Source organism: Mastigoproctus giganteus, chromosome 1 (assembly GCF_048544385.1).
Source record: "Mastigoproctus giganteus isolate SK-2022 chromosome 1, ASM4854438v1, whole genome shotgun sequence".
Lineage (NCBI taxonomy): Eukaryota > Metazoa > Arthropoda > Arachnida > Uropygi > Thelyphonidae > Mastigoproctus > Mastigoproctus giganteus.
The window spans coordinates 276718462-276744982 of NC_143575.1; the positions used below are offsets into that span (position 1 = coordinate 276718462).

Sequence of the window (26521 nt, forward strand, 5' to 3'; positions counted from 1 at the left end):
GCCCACACTGATAAAAATTTCCCCCTAGCAGATTCCCGTATGCTTTCATTTAATGCCCAATCTATCATCTTTCTTTAGCATCTGTAGTGGCTTCAATTTTACAACTACTTGCTTCATATTTATATACACTGAGTGGACAGAAATCATGCGCTACCTATATAGTAACGGGTAAGACCACCTTTCACTCGGATAAGGGCAGTCACATGGCGAGGCATTGACTCCACTAGTTCACAAAAGCATTCCACTGGTATTTCCATCCATCGATGCTTGCTGTACCACTGTCTATAATTGCGTTGCATTCCTGGGTGGAGGATCCAAAGCTCAAACGGACCTTTCACAGCATCCCAAAGATGCTCCACAGGGTTCATGTCTGGTGAACGGGGAGGCCATTCCATGATGGTAAAATCTGTGGGGAGGCACGTCCTGCTGGAAGAGTCCATTGCCCTGTGAGTGCCCGATTCCCATTTGCCTTTAGCTAGTGGGTGGTTGATTGCTAGAACAAACTTAGATCTATTGTTGTGGAAGTTGATAGCTTAGTCTAGGTCTTCCTTCAATTTGTTTAAACAAATTGAAGAAAGAACTAGATAAACTATTCTTTCTTGCAGATGGTCTGCAAAGATGAACACATAACCTGGACCATTCAGAGATGCGTCTGGACGTACCAGAGGTCCCGTGTGCCAGTTGTGAACATGCCCCAAACTATTACCGACCATCCACCTGCCTGAACAGTTCCTTGTTGTTATGACAGGTGCATAGCTTTGTGCAGTTTCCTCCAGATACGCATCCTCCTGTCCGCTTGATAAGAAAATATTGCAGGAGGAGGATGTCGAATTACTGGAAACGGGTTCCAATCATTCAAGGTCCATTGCCAATGTTCTTTCACCCAATTGAGGCGTAAAGTCCTGTTTCTTTGTGTTAGCAATGGGACTTTGGTGGATCCACGGCTGACATAACCTATTGTGGCTAATGATTGCCAAAGGGTCTTGTTGGAGACGTTTCTGGCACCTCCCTCGTTGAAGTCTGCAGTGATTTGTGCCATTGCTGCTCTCCAGTTGGCTGAAACAATGCGAGACAGACTTTGATAGCCACGTTCATCCAACAACTTTCTAAGCCCACAGCGCTGTCTACAATGAGATGTTATTCAAGAGTGTATCAGGAATACACTATTCCTCTTGATACTATCAAATGTGAATAGTGCAATTTCTGTACCACCTCCACAATACAGCTGCCCATGCATCTGGCACCCTCTATCAAAGTTGGTTAACTCATAATGTTTATCCATGCTAACATTGAATTACTGTCTAGATGAATGCAATGTACCTATATACCTGTGAAGCGGTGTGTTCGTCCACTAGCGAGAGGGGTGGCAGTGTTGCCTAGGAACCAGGTATATCATGAATTCTGTCCTTTCAGTGTATTGCAATGGCTAGCATATATAAGAAAAGATACATTTATCTTGATAATTCCTCCTGTTTCTGATTATCATAAAGATTCTTCTCTAAATATCACAGTTCCAAATGATAAAGCCTGATGTGAACCTCAACATATATCAATAATTGAAAACCCCAGTTTTTAACGTAAACAGATGCATATACTATATGCAAGCCTGTTTGAGAAATACAGATAACCTCATTTAATCAATGAGTTCATGGTAGCAGTTGAAGCCAGGTAACCATGAGGAAGTCAGGCCAGAACAAATTTATTTCTGTTGTAATTAGATTTGCAGTTTTGTTTGTTTTCAGTTTGGAAGAGGTTAGAGAATTTACATGACCAAACAGAACTGCAGTATACTTCTTCTGCAACAGAAACAAATATAACTATAGGGAGCCTCTCACACTAGGGACAAAATTACATTAAAATTTCATACCCACATTTCATAGAATTTGGGATAGAATTTCTAGTGACCATCAGAATGCCAAGAGGTGGATTTTGCTCAGTTTTGTGACATGCTTAAATCATATTTCATTGATTTAACGAACTTGAATTTGATATTCGTTCACAAACATTTTATGCATTTTACTTGCTGTCAGTGTTTCTGATAAGTACAGTTTGTACTTACCAGATTGTCAAGGATTGAGTAATGTGACTGCTGAGGCTTGAAGTTACTTATATGGCTCTCGAGCAATAATTGAAGGAATGGAGATAAGAGGTTTTGGTCTATTCTAGGTCTTTTGGTGATCGTTGATTTTGAACAAGGCTATGTTGAATGATGTGCAGCCGACCTCTCGCGATTCCATAAATACTTATGAATATATTCCTGCATATTGGAATTCCTACAGTAGCACCATCATCCTCAACACAAAAGTTTATAATAAAAAGCTGCATCATGAGCAAATTTGTTGGTGCTTGGTTCAGTGAAATCTGAGTCTTTTTCCTTTGGTTTTGCAAGCAAATTCTGCTTTACAGCTTCTACATTAAGTCAGATAAATGTGAATCTTGGAGATCGTTGCTTTTTAACTTTAGGAAAAATACTTTTTTCTTAATATCATTAGCAGTATAAAATGAAGCAAGAAAGCAAGCTCATACTGCATTAGCCAAAAAAAATGACACTTCCCATTTCCAGCAGTTTGCTTAGTTCTTCCTTGAATTCATTTAAGCAATCAACTTCCACAACAACAACAGATGAAAGTTTGTTCCAGTAATCAACTACCCCCTGGCTAAAGGAAAATTTCCACATGTCTATTCGACAGCTATCTTTCCTCAGTCTCAGTTTATGCCCCCTCAGGTTTGTAATCTGAGCAAGAGGAAGAATCCAATCAGCATTGAGCCTGCTCAATCCATTCAAGGCCTTATACACCTCAATCAGATCGCCTCGCAGGTGCCTAGTCTCCAGACACTGCAGTTTGCAGAACAGAAGCCTTTTTTGATAAAAGGAACCCTTTTGTTCCTCTCGCCAATCTTGTTGCCTTTCTCTGTACTCGTTTCAGCAGCTACACATCCTTCCTGAAATGCAGCCTCTAGACCTGTTTGCTGTATACAATGGGATAATCACCTCCTTATCCCTGCTAGCAAAATTCCTGTATATCATTGACCACAGCCCATGAGCTGCTCTTGCAGCCTGTCTACACTATCCAGAGAACATCGTATCGGAATGCACAATTATCCCTCCCCCAAATATGTTTCATCTTCCACTACCCTGAATGAGTACCACACAATGGGTACTTTACCCTGGGTCTACTACTACTCATAAATACTTTGCATTTATCTATGTTAAACTTCAATTACTATTTCTCGCTCCATCTGCCTAACTTGTAGATCCTATTGCAAACCACCCTACCAGCCTTCGTACCATGTGCAAACTTGGACATTAAGCTTTCAGCGATATCATTGATAAATACAGAAAACAACAAATGGCCTAACATAACCCTGAGGAACTCCCCACTCAACCATCCATTTATCCACAGCATCTTGCCCTTGGTGCCACACTGCTTCAATTTGTACAACAGGCTTTTATGTAGAGCAGTATCAGAAGCTTTCCTGAAAAATCCAAGTGCAGTAGTCCCAATTAACCGAGGTTCCGCATTTGGATATTTCAGAGACTGCTGGGAGTCATTGCGGTACAAGTAAACACATGGGTTGTGTTAGGGTAGCTAAGAATAGAAACAGGTGCATGCATACTTGCGTGTACACCAATGCTAGGAGTTTGGTAAATAAATTTGATGAATTTGAGGTATTGCTCAAAACATCAAAGGCAGATATTGTTCGGATATCAGAGACATGGTGTCACACAGATATAAGGAATGCGGAACTGGAATTTGGGGAATACAATGTGTATAGAAAGGATAGACAGGACAGGAGGGGAGGAGGGGTTATGCTATTAGTTAAGGAACACACAAAATCCAAGGAAGTGAAGCCAGTCGACATCGATGGACAGGGCAGTGTCGAGTCAGTTTGGTGTGACATAAACATAGGGAAATCAAAATTGAGAGTAGGAGTGTGCTATAGGCCTAATGACTCTGATGAGTATAATAAGATATTGTACAGGGAAATGGAGTGGGCCAGTAAATCAGAGAGTCTTATAATGGGGGATTTTAATTTCCCAGATATTGACTGGAATTTGTGGGTTGGTCACTCACACACTAGCCAGGCTTTTGTGGATTTATTGGATGATTGTTTTCTACATCAGCATGTTCGTGAGGCAACAAGAGGGAGCAATACTCTTGATCTCATTATCAGTAGTGATTCGTCATGCATTAAGAATCTGCAAATAAATGAACCACTAGGTGGCAGTGATCACAGTGTGTTGAAGTGGGATTTATTCGAGGAGGTAACTACCATCAGAGGTAAAGGGAAGGGTTTTTGTTTTCGTAAAGGCGACTATGATGGTCTGAGACAGTATTTAAATTCTATACAGTGGGACCAACTGATGATGTTACCAACAGCAAACTCAAAATGGGAAGCATTCAAGTAACTAATCTTGGTGGCTACCAGGCTTTACATACCAACTAAGAAATATTGTTCAAGGTTTAGGCCTAAATGGTTGTCAGATGAACTAATGAGACGTGGCAGAGAAGAAAAATGCATGGAATACATACAAATTAATGGGCGACATGGAAGCCTATGATAGATATAAGTTGGTCTGTAACCAAGTCACAAAGGAGATTAGGCAGGCAAAGGCAGACTACGAAAGATCTTTGGCAAAGGATGCAAAGAAAAACAGAAAAGAGTTCTTTACCTATTTAAACTCAAGAAGGAAAGGGATGAATCAGATTGGTCCACTGGATATTGATGGTTCAACAGTTGAGGATCCTGCTCAGGTAGCTAACAATCTAAACGAGTATTTTGCATCTACATTCACGCATGAGGAGTTATTCAGGAAGGAGAATGACGTAGGTAAAGTAGACATTGGCAGTGAGCTAGATGATTTTGTAATAACTGTGAGGAAAGTGGAGGAGAGATTGTTGAGGATAAACATAAAAAAGGCACCTGGGGTGGATGGGATCTATCCAGTTATATTAAAGGAGGCAGCAAAGGAAGTAAGCAAACCCCTAGCCATAATTATGAGAGCTTCTTTGGACTCAGGGGAGGTACCCATAGACTGGAGATGTGCAAATGTAACCCCAATTCACAAAGGAGGATCAAAGGCTGACACAAGTAATTATAGACCTGTTAGTTTAACTTCTGTTCCAGGAAAATTAATGGAGGCACTGGTTAAAGAAGCACTGCAGGATCATCTAGACAAGAATTCAGTTATAGCTCAGACGCAGCATGGTTTTGTTAAGGGCAGGTCTTGCCTGACCAATTTGATTGGATACTATGATGTAGTCACAAAAGAACTGGATGCAGGGAATAACTTTGATATTATATATTTGGATCTTAGAAAGGCTTTTGATACTGTTGCACATGGAAGACTGCTGCACAAATTGGAGCAGTGTGGCATTGGAGGCAAATTGCTGCTATGGATAAGGGGATGGTTGAGTGGCAGAAGACAGAGAGTGGTAATCAATGGACACTGCTGAACGTGGACTAATGTTATTAGTGGAGTTCCTCAGGGTTCAGTGTTGGTTCCGTTGTTGTTTTCGGTGTTTATGAATGATATTGATGATGGTATATCAAGTTTAATGTCCAAGTTTGCAGATGATACAAAGGTTGGCAGGGTCGTTAAGGACACTACTGACGCTATGCTGCTGCAACAGGATCTGGAAAGGTTGAACAGATGGGCTGAGAGGTGGCAAATGAAGTTTAACATTGACAAATGTAAAGTACTACATATGGGAAACAGTAACCCCAGAGCAACGTATCAACTCTGCGGTACTACACTGACAGTGGTGGAGAATGAAAAGGATCTGGGGGTAATTGTGCAGGCAGATATGAAGTTCTCTGAGCAGTGCAGACGAGCTGCAAGAGTAGCTCATGGTGTCTTGTCAATGATATACAGGAATTTTTCTAGCAGGGATAAGGAGGTGATTATTCCCTTGTATAAGGCAATGGTTAGGCCACAACTTGAGTACTGTATACAGGTCTGGAAGCCTCATTTCAAGAAGGATGTAGAGCTGCTGGAACGGGTACAGAGAAGGGCAACAAGATTAGTGAATGGAACAAAGGGTTGCTCTTACGAAGAAAGGCTTAAGTTTTGCAAATTACAGAGTCTGGAGACTAGGCACTGGCGAGGTGATCTGATAGAGGTGTATAAGGCTTTCAATGGTTTGAGCATGCTCAATGCCAATGGGATTCTTCCTCTTGCTCAGAATAATCACCTCAGAGGGCATAAATTCAAATTGAGGAAGGACGGATGTCGGATAGATATGCGGAAATTTGCATTTGGCCAGCGGGTGGTTGGTGGAACCGACTTCCATCATTTGTTGTTGAAGTTGATAGCCTAAACAAATTTAAGGCTCAACTGGACAGGTATTTCGAACGAACGGAGGGGTGAAATGGGAGTGGTGTGTTTTTTTTTTTGTTTTTTTTTGGCTGATGCTGAATAAGCTTGCTTTCTTGCATTATATGCCTCTACTAATGCTAATGCTAATCAGAGGTGAATTGTTGAATTTGTACAGTAGTCTTTTATGTGCAACAGTATCAGAAGCTTTCCTGAAAAATCGAAGTGTAGTAGAGTCCCGATTAATCGAGGTTCCACATTATCCGAGGTGAATTATTGAAAAATTGTACAGCAAGCCCTCGTTATAACGCAGTTCTCTTTACCCTGATTTCGCTATAATGCTGTTCTTATATTATTACCTGTATCTGACTATAACGCTGTCAGAAATCACTATAACGCCCTTTTACAGATTGCATTTTTGGCATATTTAACGAAGTCGTTTCATCTGATGGAGTCAATTGCTTGAAAATGAATAGCAAAACAGCATTAAAACGTTTCCCACGCTCATTGAAATTTTCTCGCACGCTAATTTAATTGCAGTACAGTGACTTGTTAAGTAGTTCCGAGATCAACATTTTAAAAAATGATCAAATATATTGCTTGTAATATTTGCGCTATATGTATTTATCCGAAGTCTAGTCGTCACTTAGTACAGTATTAGACATCGTGCGTAAGGACAGTTTACTCGAACATTGTATCATAATTAATGCAACCAACACAGTTATATTTTTGAAGAGTTAATAATGGAATGGCGGATAAGAATGAAAAAGCAACAACATCTGGATGCAGTACAAAGACTACAAATGTAAGAAAAAAAAATGTGGATCCGTTTAAAACTAGTAAAGGCTGGTTGGATAGTTTTAAAATCCAGGGAGAAGCAGCAGGTAGTAGTAGTAGTGGCATGTGATGCAAAAAAGCAAATGTATGAGCTTAGGCAGCATCAGCCAAAAAAAAAAAAAAAAATCACACCATTCCCTCCAAATGCCTGTCCAGTTCCTCCTTAAATTTATTCAACCTATCAACTTCCACAACGAGAGATGGAAGTTTGTTCCAGCAATTAACGACCCGCTGGCTAAAGGAAAATTTCCGCACATCTATTCTACATCTGTCTTTTCTTAATTTGAATTTATGCTCCCTTAGATTCGTAATCTGAACAAGTGGAAGGATCCCATCTGAATTCAGCGTGCTCAACCCATTCAAGGCCTTATATACCTCAATCAGATCACCGTGCAGGTGCCTAGTCTCCAGCCACTGCAATTTGCAGAACTTAAGCCTCTCTTTTTAAGAGGATCCCTTCATTCCCCTCACCAATCTTGTTGCCCTTCTCTGTACACGCTCAAGTAAATCTACATCCTTCCTAAAATGAGGCCTCCAGACCTGTACGCAGTACTCAAGCTGTGGCCTGACCATTGCCTTATACAGAGGGATAATCACCTCCTTTTCCCTGCTAGCAAAATTCCTATATATCATTGACAAAACCCCATGACCTGCCCTGGCAGCCTGTCTGCATTGCTCAGAAAACTTCATATCTGCCTGCACAATTACTCCCAGGTCTTTTTCATTTTCTACCACCTTAAGTGTAGTACCACACAGTTGGGATGTTTCTCTGGGGTTACTTCTACCCATATGTAGTACTTTGCATTTGTCAAGGTTAAACTTCAGTTGCCACTTCTTAGCCCATCTGCCCAAATTATCTAGATCCTGTTGCAGTAGCACACTGCCATTACCGTCATTAACAACCCTGCCAACCTTTGTATCATCTGCAAACTTCGACATTAAGCCTGATATACCTTCATCAATATCATTGATAAATATACAAAACAACAGTGGACCTAACACCGAACCCTGTGGGACTCCACTAATAACATTAGTCCATGAAGAGCAGCACCCATTGATTACCACCCTCTGTCTTCTAGCACTTAACCATCCTTTTATCCATTGTAGCAACTTACCCTTAATACCATTAAGAAGTTGCTGCAATGGTGCAGATCAAGGAGCTGAAACTTTCAAAAAAGAACTTGTTAAAATTATTGAAAGGGGATATTATGTATTATACTTCTCAACAAGTTTTTAACATAGATGAAGCACGAGTTTTTTGGAAACGAATGCCTAAAAGAAGTTTTATATTGAAAGAAGAAAAAAAACATGCCAGGCTTCAAAGCGGCAAAGGATCGGTTGACTTTATTGTTGGGTGGGAATTTAAAATTAAAACCCCTTTTAGTCACCAGGAAGTACAACCCAAAATCTACACATTTTTCATGATTTTAATTGGAATTTTAAGTTTAATTCTGATACGTATGTAATGCAGAATATTTTATATGTACAAATATTTGAATATTAAATATTTTGACCGACATTTGTGCATCTTTTCTCTACCGTTTATTGTTGATTAGGAAATATCCTGTGGCATTGACCGCAACTCACAAATACATATGTTACCTTATGGGAATGCGGTGCTCGCTTAGTGCGGATTCACTTAGCACTCTGTTTTTCTGGAACGAATTATCAGCATTACAGCGGGGGTCACCTGTATATACTTTGTCATCAAAGACAATAGCCCATAGTTCAATACAGAGCGGCAACTCACACCAGTTGACTGTTGAACTGTGCTGATCTTTTACATTTGCTGATTTCGTGACTTTTCACTCTAATTTTAAAGATTTAATTTTTTTATTTGTCATGTTTCATCTATGTTATTAGGGTTAGTGTAAGCAGTGTGTGTGGAAAATGGAAGCGTGTCGTTGTTGTTGTGTCTTTAGATATGAAGTTGAATGCAATCAAGCACTTGGATCAATGAGAAATAATATTTTTAAAAAAAAGTGGCTAGTGACTTGGGTGTTGGTGAAGTGATTGGAGGAGAAAGTGAGCGGAAATTTAAAAATGGTGTTCACAAAGAGCATCTATATGTGATGGTGAAAATTTGAAAAGAAAAACAACGAAGAAAGGAGAATTTTTTTTTTTTTTTTTTTGTTCAAACAGATGAGAGACATAGGAAGCCTGATTTCTGGGCCGATTTTACAGGCTACGGCCTTAGAATTTCATAAGCATTTTAATGAAGGATAAGAACAATTTACCACTAGTATTGGTTGGTTGGATTGTTGGAAAAAAAGGTTTGGAGTTAGAAATCTGGACATCACTGGGGAAAAATTATCAGCTAGTACACAAGAAATAGCAACATTTACTGCTAAATTAGCAAAAATTATTCAAGAAAAAATTTTTCATTTGGATCAATTTACAATTGTGATGAAATGAGCTTGAATTGTAAAATGCTTCCATTCAAAACACTTGCAGCTAGAAAATAAAAATCAGCCCCTGGTTGTAAATGAAGCAAGGAGAGAACGACTGTACTGGCATCTTCACATTCATTAGGGGATATAAGCTTAAACTAACTCTCAAGGTTTCTTTAATCCCTGAGCTTTAAGAAGTGTAAAATGTGTGACTGTTAACTACTCAAATCAAGAAAAATCTATGGATGAATTCAAGTTTGTTTAAAACATGGTTTAATGAAGAATTTGTCCCTAGCACAAAAAAAAAAAATATTTGAATGAAAAGAAACTTCCCCATAAAGCACTTTTAATTTTAGACATTGCTCCATCCCATCCAGACGAAAGTAAACTAGTTTTTGGTGACATCGGAGCTCTGTTTTTGCCACCTAATGTGATATCCCTTCTCCAACCTATAGATCAAGGTGTTTTAGAGGCTTTGAAATGCAACTATAGGCGACATATCTTGAAACAGGGACCAATACTGTTGAGAATCTTGAAAAAAAAACATGAAGGATGTTATTTACTGGTTGTCAGAAGCATGGAACGATGGTAAAACATCTACTCTTATTAAATCCTGGAAAATTATTTTATCCTCCCGAACTGAAATCAACAAGAACAATATGGCAAATGAAGATGAAAGAGGTGAAGAATCCCTTTTAGAACTAGCCAGTAACCTTTCTGTTTTGGACACTCTAACTACAGAGAATATTAAAGAGGGGATGAATTCTAATTAACAGCCAGAAATGATTGATGACATGATTATAAAGCTTGTTGATGAACAAAAAGATAGACGTGAAGAGTGCGCAGAAACTACAAAAGGGGAAAAAAAAAAAAAAGACAAACACGTGAGATCTAAATGCTATTGTGTCAGCTTTGCATTATATTGTATAGCAGGAGGATACCATGCTCGACAATGTTTTGTTACTAAGGCGCCTACAAAACATAGCAACTAAAAAGCAAGGAGTTTCTGTGAAACAGAAACCCATTAAGGAATTTTTTATATGATATTAAAGTGTAGTGCTAATAGCTGTAACTGTATACTCTTCTTGTCTATGCCTTGTAATTTTTATAATAAAACAGTTTAAACAGTGGTGAGCTGTGAATATTTAACAATGGGTTCACAGTTTTTCCGACTTTCTACTGAGTAAATTTGATCGGTCATGGAAGTGATGACATCCATGGCTTCCACTAGAGGCGCTTCCCATGCTCGCACTACTAATACTTGCCGCCTCCGTAGCCAGGTGGGCAGGAGCAGCAGTACGTAGCACATGCTTCTTGATTAGACCGGGGTTCAAGCCCGTGAGCCACCAAATATAGAGGATGCAGGAAGGTCATTCCCTGACCTTTCTACATCTCCCCGGAGCAATATGGCCCTAGTTGCTAATGCTCCTAAAAACCAAACAACAACAACTACTAGTACTGTGATTATAGCGCATGATGCATTTTTCGTGACTGGTATGATATCTCAAGTTAGTCATGGTTACCCCCTTAACCATGTGTATAAGTGAATGTGTAAAATGTTCCTAGGTCTATCTAAAAAAATTTAAAAACCTGGTCGTCATGCCTCGCCTTACGATGATAACTGGATATGACGGTATCTGGAGTTCTAACCGTTTAGAATTTTTGAATGGTATGATGTCACAATCATGCTTCCTGAAGTTACTACTGCAGTAAGTATGATTTCAACAATACAAATATTTGTCAACAATTTCTTTTTTCGTCTCGCATTTTCGTTAAATTCCATTGTTAGGTGCCCTTAACAGTTGCCTATGTCGCTTCAGCTACAAGATCAGTACACCAATCGGTGCTATTTTAAAGCGATATTTAGATATGTTGCACCTGCAAGTATACACTCTTACTTTAGTTATCATAAATCCATTGTATCTTGTCTTCCAGAAATTATGAAAATCTGTGAATCATCAATAAAATATTTAAATAAAAAAAGCTCTTATTTTGTAATTGATATATACAAATCAAAATGCCTAAAAGAAACGTGAAGGACATTTCGCATAAACTGCACGTTCTTGGCATATGTGCAACTTTTTTATTCGACTTTTTTTTTAACAACTAGGGAAATAAAATGGATATATTTTTTTCATGATAAAATTTTAATATTGTGAATAAAAAATAACGTGATATATTTTCCATATCACAAATAACAAAAACTATCACAAAGCATTCCACAATATAGAAACAAATATTACATAAAAAAACAAACTTTCTAGAAAAAGTACACAAAAAAATCACAGATTACATGGAAAAAAATTATTTCACAAATACAGTCTGTCCTCGTATAGCACGATAGTTGTGTTCTAGAAACCCTCGTGCAATGCAAAATCGTGCAATATAAACAACAGGCCCTATGGGAAAAGTGGGGTTAGGTGCCGACCACCCAAGATTGAACACACATTTGGAACCAAAACATTACCAAACACAATAAATAATCTGGTAATTTTAATCGTTATAAAATACTTACGTATTTTATAACGATTAAAATACGTAATAAAAAATAATATATTTTTTTATTATAATATAATAAATAATAAAAAATATTTTTTTAATAATAAATAAATAATAAATTAATTAATAATAAATAATAAAAAATATTTTTGTATTATTTATTATATTATAATAAAGTATTTTTAGTATTTTTTAATACTAATATATTAATATATTATTAATTATTATATAGTATATTAATAATATATATTAATATTAATATATAATAATATATATTAATTATTATATAGTATATTAATAATACTAATAGATAGAAAATCGAAAAACAGATAGAAAAGACAGCCGTTTCATCTCTTCCAATTCTTGTGTCTTAATCTAATGGATTTTAATTATACTTTGAGTTGTTCCCGCTATGAAAGTTGTTTTTATTTTCTCTGCATTCTTTGTAATTCTCGGCATTGCCTCATTTAGGTCTGTAGCACGTGCAATACCACATGGTCTTTCATTTCGCTCAAAGCGTTTCACAATTTCATATTTTTTCTCTATTGAGAGAGGCGGACTGGCCATAAGCCTTATCCGGGAAATCCCGGTGGGCCAGAGGCCGATGTGATTTTGGCCATAAACCGTAGTATGAGGCCACTATAAATTTTCCCGGGTAAGAATTTTTGACCCAGTCCGCCTCTGTTTATCGATATTGTTTTCTTTTTCTCTCTGAATCTGCAGTGTCTTCGCCAGGACGCTTCCTTTTCACACCTTTTAAGTATTTTACTCATTTTTAAAGCACAATTACAAAACGAGGAGGCACGCTTAATACACATAAACAAAGCTGCGCGCGTGTAGCAACTGAATAAACAACACCGTAAAGGCCGAGATACACTATTAACACCTCACATTTTACTAAAGCACATTTCTAGGGGTTACTACCAAAAAACAATAAAAACAATTTCCAATTGCGTTTCTGCTAGTGGAATCTGTTATAAACTGGTCGTAAACTCGATCTAATTGCAATTGCAAATTATCGATAGCTGGAATTGTGTGGGTTTTTACGTTATTATGGTGAAATGTGTTTCCCCTCCACTGATATAAAACACATAAATACATTTTCAGAATCTTCTTCATTCCTATCGTGTTGCATTCGGTTGGGGTGATTCCGCGTTCGACTGCCATTTCTTGTAAACACAAAGGCGAATCGTGCATAAGCGAATTCGGTTCGTGTTATATAAGATAACGTTCCCCTATTTATAAATCGTGTATGATCGAATTCGTGTAATGTAAACACGTGTTATACGAGGACCGACTGTATTCAAGAAAAATTTATTCTAAAAATTGCCATATACAATTTACGCTCTTTATTAATATTTGTTGTCGATCTTCTGCTTTGCTCAATACCTGAGCGGTGATTACAGTGGAGTGATTTGACATAACGATCCGGATCAAATTGAAGCAATGGTTTTCCATTTAGATCTATGGTCATCATAATCTGCAACGTGTTTAATTGTCAACATTATTCATTCATTCATTCACTCAATAGTATTCATTACGCTGAAAGCTCGGCTGCAGCACTGCTAATGGCAATGGTTTCAAAGATATTTCTGGCTTTCTTAATTGAAAAGGTAATTTCACTCAATTTTAAAGATAACCTGTCTTCAACAAAATCTCTAAAATCATTAATTTTTATTTCATATTTTATCAGGAAACTTAAATTTCTTATTCGGTTTTCACTGTCTTCTCACTGAGATGAAAGTTCTTTCAAATTCACGATTTTGGGTAGCATGTGTTTAAAAATTTTTTCAATGGTATCGTTATTTTCTTTATTTAATTTAAAATCACCCTGTTCTATTAATAAGTTATCCTTTAATGATAAAACAATGCATTTAATAACTTGTCACAGTGTAATTTTTTTACTTTCAATTTTGATTCCTTGAAATTCTTTCCACTTCAATATGCTCTCAATTTTAGCTTCATAATTTCCTTCAGAATTTTTCAAATTAGCAATAGCATTGATAGTTTGAATAATTAATTTATATGCTTTTACATTAACATTGTGATTCTGTAAAGCTTCTGAAAGGTAAGAGAGCTCTTGCAGGATGTCAACCATTAGTGCTAAATGGTTAAGAAATTCCAAATTTAAAAGTCGATTTAATAATCCAGAATATTTAACTTCTGATTCAAAATGTTTGCACAGAGTGGGATGATTCCTCCAACCCACAATTGCCATCCGCAAGCTAAAAGCTGCCCATCGTGGCCCGAACACACGACCGATCTTTATAGTTTCCACATCAGGTTCTTTAGCAGTCATCCTTAATTCGCGCTAGTTTTTTGGAGATTGGTGATGGGTTTTTTTTTATTATTATTGCCTGTGTGCCATTATATTTTAGAACATTTTCTACACAGTGAAAGGCTCGACAAAGTTTCAAAATCTGTCAACATTTCATCTTCGTAAAGTTTATATAATATCTCAGTTGTCTCAATTCCTCCTTCCCCTCCTCTATGTTACTCTCTCACTAGTTCTTTGAATACTGTGCAAAATGTCTAAATCACACGGATAATCTGCTACTGTGACCATGTAAACACAGACAGGAGAAATTTACTGGAAGGAGTGGGTCACTCACTTCTCCGAAAAATATATGCCCGTTTGTCAGAATAAAGGGGAACCACAACACAGGTTGACCAGAGGCTATAATCCGTGTCGAGAATCTTCTTAATCCTCTGACTGGCTATGGAAAGCGTATTGACTAGCGCGACTTCTCGGTATGTGACTGCATAGGTTTTACAGACACCACTAACATTGTGAAATTGTAATCCCTTTCGCCCTTAATTTGCACTTTCTAATTACCTAAATTGCTTAAATGCCAGAGGTGAGAACAATGCATACATAGTTGTCTCTCCTAATCCATTCGTTACATGGAAATTTTCTTTGTTCAACGGAAACTATTTTAAATGTAATTACCAAGGGGAATCAAAAAAATTCACTATAAAAAAGTTAGTTAAACAGAGGTCCGAATGTGATTAAATCAAAAATGAAGCAATTTTAAAATACATTAACCGATCGATTGTGCCATTAAAATGCTGGGAGTGGGCCCCTGCGTGCCCCACCGTAGTTTCTGTTCTGGATACTCAATAATTGCATTCAGGATTTCATTTGTAAAATAAATCTCAACAATGGGCTCACAAATTTTCAAAAAAAATAACAATGGGCTCTTGCGAGCTCACTACTAACAACTAAAATTAAGTCGTTATGTTCAGTAAGTTGGTCTAACCTGAGAATAGAGTATACATCATCACGTAATGTATTTGAGTTTATTTAATAATAATTTACCAAACCTTCCATCCGACTTTTTGATTATCTAAGGTTCCCAACGTCCACATTACCTCGTATAATCGGGACTCTACTGTATATGATGTCAATATTATTTTTTTCATCCAGTTCGGTTGTGACCACATCGCAGTATCCAATTAAATTGATCAGACATGATTTCCCCTTAACAAACCCATGCAGTGTCTGAAGTATAATTGCAGCCTTATCTTGATGATCCTGTAATACTTCAACCAGTGACCCCATTATTTTCCCTGGAATAGAACTAACGCATCTGAAATTACTCATGCCACTCTTTGATCTTCGTTTGTGAATTGTGGATACATTTGCACATTTCCAGTCTGTGGGAACTTCGCCTAAGTTCAACGAAGCTCTCATAATTATGGGTAAAGGTTTGCTTACTTCCTTTGCTGCCTCCTTTAATATAACTGGATAGATCCCGTCCACCACAAGTGCCTTCCTTATGTTTAACTTCAACAATTTCTCCTTCACTTTCCTCTCAGTTATTACAAAGTCATTTAGCTCCCTATTAGAGTTTGATGAACTTCTAGCATCCCCTCCCTAAAGAATTCCCCATGTGTGAATGTAAAATGCCAAATACTCATTCAGTTTGTCAGCAACCTGAGCAGGATCATCAACATTCAAACCATCGATATCGAATGAACCAATTTGATTCATCTCCTTCTAATGTTTACATAAGTATTCTTTGCTGGGTTTAATTTATAGTCATCCCATGCTTTTTCTTCTCTGTCACGAGTTTCGTCAGTTTATCTGACATCTATTTAGGCCAATACCTCGAAGAGCATTTCTTAGTTCGTAGCTTCTATGAATTAATTCCTTGAATTCTTCCCATTTACAATTCGCTGATGGGAACATCATCAGAAACCACTGTATAGAAAACTGCCTGAGGCTATTGTAGTCACCTTTACAAAAGCAAAAACCCTTCCCTTTTCCACTGATGGTAGCTACATCTTTAAGTAAATCTCACATCAGTATACTGTGATTCCTAGTGGTTCCTTTATCTGCAGATTCTTAATGCATGAAGAATCAGTACTAATAATCAGATCAAGAGTTTACTCCCTCTGGTTGAGATTGCAATTATGGCCTAAGTAGCGATTGCACTTAAAACACCATCAACAACAATCCTCTAATAAATCCACAAGTTCCAGTCAATATCTGGAAAGTTAAAATCCTCCAGTGTAAGACATTCTGATTTACTGGCCCATTCGATTTCTCTGTACAGCTGTTTGTTGTACTCATCAGTCATTAGGCCTATAACACACTCCTGCCTTCAGCTTTGCTTTTTTATGTCACACCAAATTCATTCAAGATTGCACTGGCCACCCATGTCAACTGTATGCACGACCTTTGATTTTATATGCTTAACTAAGAGCATACATCCCCCACGTCTCATTACCTTTCTGTCCCTTCATTACGAGAAGGTCCACCTCCTTGTGGAAGGACAGGCAACTGGGGGACCCATGGCTAAGTGGCCAGAGAAACAACATGCCAACACTACACTAAAATTTACATCTCTGGCATTTATGGTTTGCCGTACTCCGACCGCATACGAAGCAGTCTGCAGTAAAATAGTCTTATAATATAATAGTTAAGTTCTTTTATTAAAACACCATTCCCTCTTGTAAATTCTCAACACAGAAGCAGTAAAATTCCTTATTTTATGTGTGAGATTAGTCACGTGGTAAAAAAAACTTAATCTATCATCAAGTAAAATACCTAAGTATTTCTTACTATCATAAAATTAGTTTTACCCACAGAGACCTTAACCCTTCCCCTGAACATTTTTTTCCGAAAAATGTGCCGTAATGGATTGACTTTTTTTATTTTACAGATTAAAAGTATGCATCATGCGAATACTCATTGTATAGTTTTTTTGTGTTTTTTATTAATTTTTTCGTAGAAAATACATGGGGAGTAATTAACCCATTTGGGCTATCCCAAGTTATCTCGTGTATGCCAAAAAGTATGCAAATTGTAGAGATTTTTTTAATAAATTAGTGCTTGAACTAAAAGGAAGGCACAGAAAAAGTCTTCATTACTCATTATATAAATAAATTTAAAAAATCAAATGGAACGCACAAGCGGTATTCGGGAAGTAACTACATTCTGACACACGGCCGCCACAAGTGAACGGGCAAGGTAATCGTCGCTTACGGGCGGCAGTTCAAGAGGGTGCCAAAATATTTTTCAATATTGTTTTTGTGAATTATTTTCATGGGCTCAGTATTCTGCATTTAGGGCAGCAAATTATATTTTGCTTATTGGCGGCAAAGGAATGCACGCTACTGTTCTGACATTGCTGTACAATATAAGTAAAACGAAAGCCAGTTGGTTGCTGCCAGGCGTAAGAAAATCCTGAGAAAACTCTGGATTTACCTGCCTAATGCAAAATTAGCCAGGGAAAATACATTTCAATCCTAAATTTGGAGATATTATTGTATCCCGAGATATTTCGTGTTGTTCCAAATAACTTTTAAAACTAAAAACAAGATATCTCGGGATAATCCATGATGCGGTTAAGCTTGTTTATCTTAGCCAAAATAATGAGATCATCAAGCACTGGTTGTATCCTTTCCTCCAAAACCTTGAGACCTTCCTCAATTGCAATAACCAAATCATCAGCATAGGTAACTCTGATACCAATTCACTGATCTCTTATAAGCTACTGATCCCTGAGGGCAACATCTGGAAATATGGGTGGAATACTGAAATGTCTAGCCTGTACCTTTATTTCTCTTTCACAAAAATAGGATCTCATAACTTCATATGCATATATTTATCAAATTTAGCAAGGCGAAGAGATCTGAGGGCACTCTCCCACCAAAGAGAGTCAAAAGCACCCTTAAAATCAATAAAAACTGCAAGCAAATGCTTTGCTGGAGAATTTTGAATATAATTGATAAGGGTGATGGTTGCATCCTCAGTAGAGCAGCCCTTTTTAAAACCAAACTGAACATCCGAACACCAGTGGTTTTCCAACAATAAACTGGATTCTTGGAGCCCGTCTCTTTCAGTCCAATTCTGCAAGTTAGCCAAATCCACCAGCAACAACAACACGTGCCTTTTACACTAAAAAAAGCTATCGCTGGCGCAAACCAGTTGCAACAACCTCTCAAAAAGCTTGCCCATATTTGCCAACAAAGAAATAGGCCTGTATGCCCTAGGGTCAGATCTAGGTTTCCCTGGTTTGTGCAGTATCTTTAACAAAGTAACCTTCCACGGTTTTAGAAAAAAATCCTTCAAGGAGACACTTGTTCATATGGGTTAACAGAACATTTGAATAAAGATCATAAAACCTAATTATTACTTGATTCTCCAACAAGTCAGTTCCTGGACATTTTTTCCCATTGCCATAGCTTGACCAAGCTCATGAAGCATAAACAGACCTACATCCGAAGAACCTACAATGAGTTGGTTGGGGGGGGGGGCACACCTGGTTCTGGTTGACACTATATGCTATATCCTTTCTATATACATTATACTCCTCGGATTCAAATTCTGCATCCCTTATATCTGAGTGACACTACATTTCTGAAATCCCAACAGTGTCTGTTTTTGATGTCTTGACCAGTACTTCAAATTCATCAAATGTATTTACTATACTCCTGGTGCAAGTATACATGCACCCATTCTTACTCTTCGTTAGCTAACGCTGCCCATGTATTTACTTTTCATGATGATTTCCAACCATCTTTGAAATACCCAGCACCTTGCTTTCAAGGCTGCTGCTCATTCTAGTAGAAGCAGTGCAAGAATCTTTGTTCTTTTTTAACTGTCAATGAAGCACTGGTACTGCCTACACCTGATATAAACACATTATCTATGCAGCAAAAATGAAATAGACTGCAAATAAAAAGAATGAATCCAAAAAAATCAACCAGTAATATAAACTTACTGGCAATTGTCAGTTTTCTATATTCTTTTGGCTGCAAAAATTTTTCCTACATGATTAACGTGTTCAACTCCTTTTAACTTCAACTTCACTATGTTTTTTCTTTCTTTCACTTCTCTGTCTTTCTTAACCAATTATTAGTAAAAACATCACTTTTTAAAACCATTATGAACTTAACTTACATTATATTAATTTGAACACCCAACAAATACAGAACTATAATTAATAAGTAAGGCTCTACCATCTGCACATTATGGCCACCTTTTTACCAAAAAAGTCTGGCAAGTGACAAAGGTTGCATTTGTAAGAAAGAGCTTGGACAAGGCTTTTTTTGGAGTACTGCTGAAATTTCACTGCTCTATAGCACAGGACATGGATTATTTTTTGTGACAGACAATGCAACCCAGTTGTATCTTACTTGGCCACTAGAATGCATTTTTAACTCGATTTCATCATTTCTTAACAAGGGCTGTTTTTGTTCTGAAACCCTCATATATCCATTTGTATTACATATTGGGGTTTCAGTATTCTATTTTTGCAAGCTTTCTACATCCCCAGGGGAATGCTTCTAGTTGAAAATATAATTTTCTGTTCTAAAAGCACTTCCACCAAAAATGGTTGAGCCCTCTAATATGAATTTGCAGATTTTAGTAATACTTCAATTCCTACTTTTTTCTTTTCCTCCTTTTTAACATGTAGATATTTTATTTTGTAGGAAAGTGTAGGATTGTTTTTGATAACTCAGGTTTTCAGATGTGAATTTAAAAAGTGTAATATGCCTTTGAAACTAACTTTCATATTAATCTTTACAGACAGAAGAAGCCGTGAAAAAGGCAAGAAGTATTTTGGAATATTCAGAGGAATCTATTCCTGTGCCAAGACTCTTAGTTGGTAAGTATGGTATGTTTTAAATTAAAAAATCCTCTTGCATTGTTACTTTCTTATTCACCACATTCTGTCAGCTTGCAGTATTGAAAGAAGCTTTGTTACCACATGCTAGATTCTATGCTGTTTTCCCAATCATTCCATTTATTTTAAATTTTGGAGGGGAATCAGAAATACGCATACTGGGAAAAGTTACTGCTGGCATTTCAAATTTTTTGTTATTTTCCAGAATATAAACACAAAAGTTTTCACTTATAAATTGAGAGGCTGCTATTTATAAGTTCTTGGGGGAGGTCCTCCGTTTAAAGCCTTAAATCCTTCATGAGGTCTCTCGGAAGCATTTTGTTTCCAAGCACTTCAGTTTTCAGAACTGAATTCTTTTATTGGTAAAAGTGCCCTTTTGTGTCCATGACTAATCTTGTTTCTTCTCCATAGCCATTCCATGTACCACATTCCAGACAGATCTACATCCCTTCTAAGATAAGACCCCTTGATGTGGGCACCTGTAATGTGTAACACCAGTGATGCTGCTTGTGTTACAGTTATCAGAACTGGAATCTAATGCTCACTTTCTGGGTTCCAAGCTACCACCATAGAAATCCCTGCAAATGTATCTCCCATACATAAGGGTGGCTCTAAAAGTGAAGTTGGAAATTATCGACCTGTCAGTCTGACTTCAGTAGTAGGGAAAATCATGGAGGCAATGATCAAGGGTGGAATTCAAGATCATTTGGATCGAATTGAAATTCTCAAGGATACTCAGCATGGTTTTGTAAAGGGAAAATCATGTTTAACAAATCTGGTTCGCTATTTCGAAAGGGTCACTCACGAGCTGGATTTAGGGAATAATTTCGACATTGTTTATTTAGATTTCAGCAAAGCTTTTGACTCAGTCCCACATGAGCGGTTGCTTTATAAGCTGGAACAGGTTGGAATCACTGGGAAAATCCTTAGATGGATAGAAGGATGGCTTCAGGGCAGGAGGCAGAGGGTTGTGATAAATGGCTATTCCTCAGATTGGGTTGATGTAAGAAGTGGGGTTCCCCATGGATCATTATTAGGACCACTGTTGTTTTTAATTTTCATAAACGACATTGATGAAGGGATAGAGGGCGTGATGTCTAAATTTGCAGATGATGTTAAAATTGGTAGAGTAGTTAATGATCACTGTCAAGCTGAGCTTCTTCAGAGAGACCTAGATAGACTTCAAGAATGGTCAGAAAAATGGCAGCTGTGCTTTAATCCAACAAAGTGTAAGGTATTACACCTGGGAAACAGTAATCCCAAAAAAACTTATTCACTTGGTGGAGTTCAACTAAACCCAGTACTGGAGGAAAGGGACTTGGGTGTTACGATACGGTCAGACATGAAATTCTCTGAGCATTGTAAACAGGTTGCAAGGAAGGCCCATGGTGTCCTATCGATGATCTATCGAACTTTTGCAAGTAGAGATAGGGACGTGATAATCCCATTATATAAGGCTTATGTTAGACCACACTTGGAATACTGTGTTCAAGTATGGAGACCGCACCTAAAGAAAGACATTGAGCTTCTTGAAAGGGTGCAAAGAAGGGTAACTCACCTGGTGAGATTGGCAAAAGGGCGTCCTTATGAAGAAAGACTTCGAATATGTGGGTTGCAGAGTTTGGAAACTAGACACCTTAGAGGAGATTTGATTGAGGTGTTTAAGGCTCTGAGAGGCATCAGTAAAATGAATGAGGACAAAATTTTCAAGATTATAAATGATGCTAGAACTAGGGGACGTAAATTCAAGTTACGGGGGGAAATGTTTAGATTGGACTGCAGAAAGTTTTATTTTAGCCAGCGAGTTTTAATTACTGGAATAAGTTGCCTTCATGGGTGGTAGAGGCCGACAGTTTGGGGAAATTCAAAGGTCATCTGGATAGTACTTTCGGGTAAGGGAAGTGCATAGGATGATAGGTTTAATTTCCTTTTTATTTATATTTTATTTTATTTTTTTTTATTTATTAATTATTATTATTTAGTTATTTATTTTATTTATTTATTTATTTTTATCATTGTTTTGTTCGGATTTTTTTTTTTTTTTGGCTGGTGCAGCATAAGCCATAGGCTTTCTTGCACCATGCGGCCTTTACTAATACTAAATCTGGCATTTTTTCCATGTACTGCAAACTGCGAAACTTGGAAGGGGGATCCTGATGATTGAGGTGCCCAGTTCCAGCACACTACTTTGATTGTTGCTTCAACAACACTGGTGGTCCGGGGATGGCTTGTCCAAGATATCAGTTGGCTAGTGGGTTTGCCCACAAGGTTCAACTATGTCAATGCCATGTACCTACTCTTGTGGTTCAAGATAAGTATTAGGTTGTGGAGTTGTGAATGTGGTGCCTGGGTAACCCTGGCATTCCACTCCCAAGCACATTTATTACTTGCTAGATAGTGGGCTGGCTTCCCTTTGGCTCTATGGTAACACAGAATGGGTGCCTGGGTACTGAAAACAAAAAATTTGTATGAATTCTTATAATCTAAATCTTTCTTCTGGAATCCAAACACGATCACTACTAGTAAGTAATGACAAAAACAAGCGTACTAGCTCCAGGGGGGGGGGAAGCCCAGAGAAGAGGGTGTCAGGTCTACCACTACCTAGGTTCCTGAGACACCTATAGGGGAAAGTGTCACTCTTTATCCAGTTGGGTTGGTAGGATCACCAAAATCTAAACAAGGCTGCATTCCACGGATGCCTTCATTGAAATGAAATATGTAAAGCACTCAGAACAGCTCATTTGAGCCACCTCTAATGGGGGAATGTTGATTACTGTAACACAGCTCATCTCATGGCATGATCCCTGCCTGGGATTTTGATAGTCTGAAGAGGATATTCTGTCCGTGTTAAAATTACTAGGAGTGACAGTCGCCAAATGAGTGTTGATGCATAAGGATGAAAACCTAGTCTCTGCTAGAACCCTTACCTCCAACTCACTGACATCTCCAAATTCCATTACAGCTGGTTTGCTTGCAGTACCCGGTAAGGCTATACATACCTAACCTGCTATGCTTTTTTGAGCTTCAGAAATATGGACACTTGTAAACAACCTCTCGTGGCTGTTTACAAGTGCATGCCCTCAACGTGGTGCCTAGAACACAAAATTATAGTCTGTTCAACCTCAAATCCTACATACATTATCTACCAGGGAGAGCACCTTGCATACTCTCAAGCATGCCAGAGGTGAAAGGGAGAGAAGAAAGAAAATACAGAAACTTGAGGTAGAGCTGAACATATCACACCAGAAGATAGGATTTTTCGTGACAGTTTGTTCAGTCTATTTTCTACACAGGATTCAACATTTCCTAGAGGACCTTGATCTCATTATGCACGTCTGCTCCTATTCTTTTATGTGATCTTAATGGACATAATACCCTGTGGGATGGTGCAGACATAATATAACGGCCATGAAATGAGTACAGGCTCTCCCTCCTAAATTTTGTGCAGTGCTTCCGTAGCCAGGTGGGAAGGAGCAGCAGTGCGTAGTACATGCTTCTTGATTAGACCGGGGTTCGAGCCCGTGATCACCAAATACGGAGGATGAGAAGAGGTCAGGGAATGACCACCGCATATCCCGGAGCAATATGGCCTTAGTTGCTAATGCTCCTAAAAACCAAATAACAAACAAACAAACAATCCTAAATTTTGTAACAAATATTTTTCACATACCATTCATCTCTCCAAAGCTGTCTTCCTCTTCTCCCTTTGTTTACTTGCAAGGCTGAAGAAAATCCCTACGGGAATGATCACTTTCCTGTGATATTTATTCTGAGAAAAGACCATGTCAGCCATCAAAGAATATGCAGTGGAAGTTTGATAGGGCTGATTAGGATGCCTTTGAACATTTGGCATAGTTTGATATTACAAGAGTCAGCTAGGAAGCCATCAGCGATGCAGTACAGAATTCTCTGAAATTTCAAAAATATCTGTATGGTTTCTACCATTTCCAAAACCCTCGTGGAATTCAGAATACACAGCAGCAAGAATGGCCCTAAACAAGACGTGGGCAGGGGTGTATTCTACTAATACCCTGCCACAGAAAATTTAATATCCTTTAAATTTGCATGTGCCAAAGCCTGCTATATTCAAATGAGAATCAAAGGAAATCTTGGATCAGTTTTACTTCATCCATAACCCAATGTACTAGCTCAAAAGTAGTCTGGTGTAAAATCTGGAGAACAAAAGGAAAATACCCACTGTGCTCTTCTGTTATCCTAGAGCACAATGGATATGCTGTTGCAGATCCTACTGCAGCTGCAAATACCCTAGCACAGGGGTGGCAAACTCATAGCATACGTGCCAAAATTTTTTGGGCACATGCGTCCTAAAAAAAAATTTCAAACTTCATGCAGTGATTTGTTTGAAGTCGGAGTGGTGAGACATACTGGCAAAATTGTGAAACGAAGTTAGCAAAAAAAATTCGTATATTTCACATATTTATTCAGAACATAAGTTATTGGTAAAGTTATGTGAGATATATTATCTACATTCAATATTTAGTGTAGCCTCCTTCATTGCCAATTACGGTTTGTATGTAGCGTGATGATTATTCTTCATTAATTCCCATAAATTCTCATAAATATTTTAATTGCTATTTACCGTTTACAGATTGTTTAGAATGTCAGCTCAACTAGCAAAGAAACAAAAATCTTCAAATGAAGATGGGGGGGGGGGGGTAGCAGAGAATTTCAAGAATCTTGGAGTTGAAAGATTTGACATGATTATTAAAAAGGATAATAAAGCATTATGCATTTTCTGTTCTGAAACATGAGGATAGTTTTTTTAAAATATTTAGCCAATTTTTTTTGGCACGCACCCTTAAAAAGGTTTGCCACCCCTACCCTAGCAGAAACATTTGCAAGAAACTCAATAATACCGTTTTCTCCAGAACTAAAAGTTCTTGTGGAAAATTATTAAAATAAAAAGGAGTTCCTGTCCCTAAAAGGAAAAAAGGTGAGAAACATGCATTAAACTTCCCCTCAAAATGTCTTGAACCATATAACAAGCTTTAAACACAGGAAAAATTACGTGCAGCACTTTTTCTTGCATAGGCAAGTGCTCTTGAATCACATTACATCCATAGTGAAATGATAAAACAGCTTTCACCATTTTATTCATTCTTCAATTTTTCTTTCTTCCATTTTATTTAATGGAATCTTTGTTAACAAAGAATTTTTGGATTCCTGAAAAAGGCAATTGCCTTTGCCTTCCCAAACCAGGAATGGATCCTAGAAAGAATGATGAATGCCTGCCTCAGGTATTTAGAAACAGGTCACTTTGGATAATTTAATTAAATTAGAAACATGCATCATGGTGCTTTTATAAAATCCAAGCATCTAGTGTCGGTTTTCTTGGATATCAAAAAAGAATAGCATATTACAAGAGACCTCTTAATTTTGGTTTTAGGGGTATCCTTCCTGTTTTTATTAAAAACTACTTTATAATATCCTATTTCAATTTCATTTAGGATCTGCAGTCTCTTGAGTATTTCACCAAGAGGAAGGAGTTTTGCAAGGAACTTTTTTTTTAAATGCCACGCTTTATGCTATAAAAAATAAGCTATCACAAAACAACTTCCACCAATGATAAACAATACCCTCTACATTGATGATTTCACCATACCAGTGGTTTTCAACCTTTTTTTAATAGCGGCACCCGTACTCAATTTTCTGCCTGTTAGATCTGATTCTTTCTCTGTATATATCCATATATATATATACAGTAAACCCCTGCTATTCGCTGAGGTTACGTTCCTGAGAAATGCCGTGAATACTGAGTTATGGCTCCCATAGTAATAAAGGGGTTCCGTTCCAAAGTATGAAATATATAAGAAAACTAGTCTAAAATTTTTGTCTATGTATGTATTATATGTACCTTCATAATATGACTATGTACATAGACAGTACATAGTGAAATGCAAGCATATGGCATCGAAATGAAAATAAGAAACAATTTAATATTAAATGTAATATTTATTAGAAATTTCAAACCAGCCTTTGCTAGCTAAAAAACTTATCCCGCCAGTGCTATCACCAGTTTCGCTAAAGTGTTGATAAAGGAGTTTTGCCTTTTCACGAATGATGAGTTGAACTTAACGGAATTTTATTTTGAGTTCGGTCTTCTATCCACGGATTTAAAGCCTTTTCCATTTTTTCTAATTTAACATCATGCGTTACAGAGCAAATTTTTGAAGCAATTAGTGCGTTTTCACGGACACTACGACGGATATTTTTCTTCCGATTTTTTGATTGATCGTACCGTTGGCTCATTGATTTTATAATGTTTTGCCACTGAGGAGACATTTTCACCATTAGAAATTTTATCTAATAACTCAATT

The 26521-nt window shown here is 37.5% G+C and overlaps 1 protein-coding gene across 1 annotated transcript in view; it reads left to right on the forward strand.

Moving 5' to 3' along the window:
* LOC150092017 (RNA-binding protein FXR1-like) overlaps positions 1 to 26521 on the forward strand; it is a 308330-nt gene that overhangs the window by 174942 nt on the left and 106867 nt on the right. The window contains exon 10 of the mRNA XM_090377720.1: positions 20087 to 20165. Coding sequence (XP_090233846.1) covers positions 20087 to 20165 — 79 coding nt within the window. The remainder of the gene's footprint in view (positions 1 to 20086; positions 20166 to 26521) is intronic.